The 2,106-nt window shown below is 45.3% G+C and overlaps 1 protein-coding gene across 1 annotated transcript in view; it reads left to right on the top strand.

Moving 5' to 3' along the window:
* The window catches only part of LOC101855847 (pre-mRNA-splicing factor syf1 homolog), a gene marked incomplete at its 3' end in the record, with an annotated part of 17,292 nt that overhangs the window by 13,304 nt on the left and 1,882 nt on the right, over positions 1-2,106 (top strand). Inside the window, 1 exon segment of the mRNA XM_005113127.2 lies at positions 1,041-1,238. Coding sequence (XP_005113184.2) covers positions 1,041-1,238 — 198 coding nt within the window.

Below are 2,106 nucleotides of genomic sequence, written 5' to 3'. Positions count from 1 at the left end.
ACCTAACACGTACTTTGGTCTTATGATAGGTAAGATCTAACACCTGTCCTTCCTTTCCCTGACAGTAGTCTACTGTTGTCAGCACTCCTAACACATAGCACACCTAACACATAGCACACCTAACACATAGCACGCCTAACACGTACTTTGGTCTTATGATAGGTAAGATCTAACACCTGGCCTTCTTTTCCCTGACAGTAGTCTACTGTTGTCAGCACACCTAATACATAGCACACCTAACACATAGCACACCTAACACGTACTTTGGTCTTATGATAGGTAAGATCTAACACCTGGCCTTCTTTGATAAAGGCGAAAAATCTCGGCGGTCCTGTGTGCTAGTTGTGCACGTTAAAGATCCCTTGGTTGTCCAAAAATCGATAGGAATAGGCTTCAGTCGCCATCCTGGCAAAACTCAAAATTAATTTCTACCAAACTAAAAATGTTTAATGTGTCCCGCGCGCTCACATTACCTTATGCTATTGGCAGCGCTGTAACACGCTTACCAAAAAAACAACAACCCCAAAACTAGTCTTACTTAAACACTCCTGTTCTGTGTATGAAGTCACACTCACACTTCTGTCCTGTGTATTAAGTCACACTCCTGTCCTGTGTATGAAGTCACACACACACTCCTGTCCTGTGTATTAAGTCACACTCCTGTCCTGTGTATGAAGTCACACACACACTCCTGTCCTGTCTTACTCAACTCTTTATCTCCAAGGGGGGTAAACCCACTACGCCGGGGGCCATTTTTGGTGAGAAATCTAAAAATAACAAAAACATCATTCAATGGGTCATTAAATCAAAATTAGCCAACCTATTTTGATAGTTCTTCGTCTGATGAATGAACTTTTGGTATAAGAGACCTGTTTCCGGCAATTGCCAAATAGTAATTTGATGTCGATGTCGTCATAAAGGAATGTGCCCGATCCGCTGTCAGCAACTCTCGGGCTCAGTGGTTCGAACCGCCAGCCGCTGGGAGCAGCTTGCCAGGGATAAAGAGTTAGGCTAAAAGAAAAATCTCTGTCTGATCCCAGATGCCGCGGATATGGCTGGACTATCTCAACTTCCTGATTGGCCAGGGCAAAATAACTCGCACCAGACGCTGCTTCGACCGAGCGCTCCGAGCTCTGCCCATCACCCAACATGGCCGCATGTGGCCGCTGTATCTCAAGTTTGTGAGAGCTAATGACATCCCTGAAACAGCTGTTAGAGTTTATCGCAGATATCTCAAGGTGGGAGATTTTTGTTGTTTGCTCTTGTTTCTAGTTGTTTGATCGACGGAGTTTGCCCAAGTTGATCATTTCAGATATAATGTATTTTATGGAGTTTTTGCTAGATTTTTATCCTAATTTTGCATTTTACTGGTTCAAATGTGAAACTATGAACATGTATTTATTTTTATACTCTGAAGATGAGAAGATTGTTACATTTTTTGTTTCTGTACGACTTCCAAAATTAATCAATCGCTGGTTGAAAGAGTTGATGACAAATTTAACTAGAGAGGCGCTGAAATGTAATCTCAGGGTGATAGGAGCAGAGGAAGGCCAAGAACACATGGCAGAGAGAAGTAGGAGGCAGATACCCGTTAACGTAGGGATGACATGGACACAAGTGGAGAAACAGGCGGGGGATGGGTGTCGTTTGTGAGGGATTGTGGGAGAAACAGGCGGGGGATGGGTGTCGTTTGTGAGGGATTGTGGGAGAAACAGGCGGGGGATGGGTGTCATTTGTGAGGGATTGTGGGAAAAACATGCGGGGGATGGGTGTCGTTTGTGAGGGATTGTGGGAGAAACAGGCGGGGGATGGGTGTCATTTGTGAGGGATTGTGGGAAAAACATGCGGGGGATGGGTGTCATTTGTGAGGGATTGTGGGAAAAACATGCGGGGGATGGGTGTCATTTGTGAGGGATTGTTGGAGAAACATGCGGGGGATGGGTGTCATTTGTGAGGGATTGTTGGAGAAACATGTGGGGGATGGGTGTCATTTGTGAGGGATTTTGGGAAAAACATGCGGGGGATGGGTGTCGTTTGTGAGGGATTGTGGGAGAAACATGCGGGGGATGGGTGTCATTTGTGAGGGATTGTGGGAAAAACATGCGG

Source organism: Aplysia californica, unplaced genomic scaffold, assembly GCF_000002075.1.
Source record: "Aplysia californica isolate F4 #8 unplaced genomic scaffold, AplCal3.0 scaffold01636, whole genome shotgun sequence".
Classification (NCBI taxonomy): Eukaryota; Metazoa; Mollusca; class Gastropoda; order Aplysiida; family Aplysiidae; genus Aplysia; species Aplysia californica.
The sequence above is the reverse complement of the archived record's forward strand: the minus strand, read 5'-3'. Positions and strand labels throughout refer to the sequence as shown.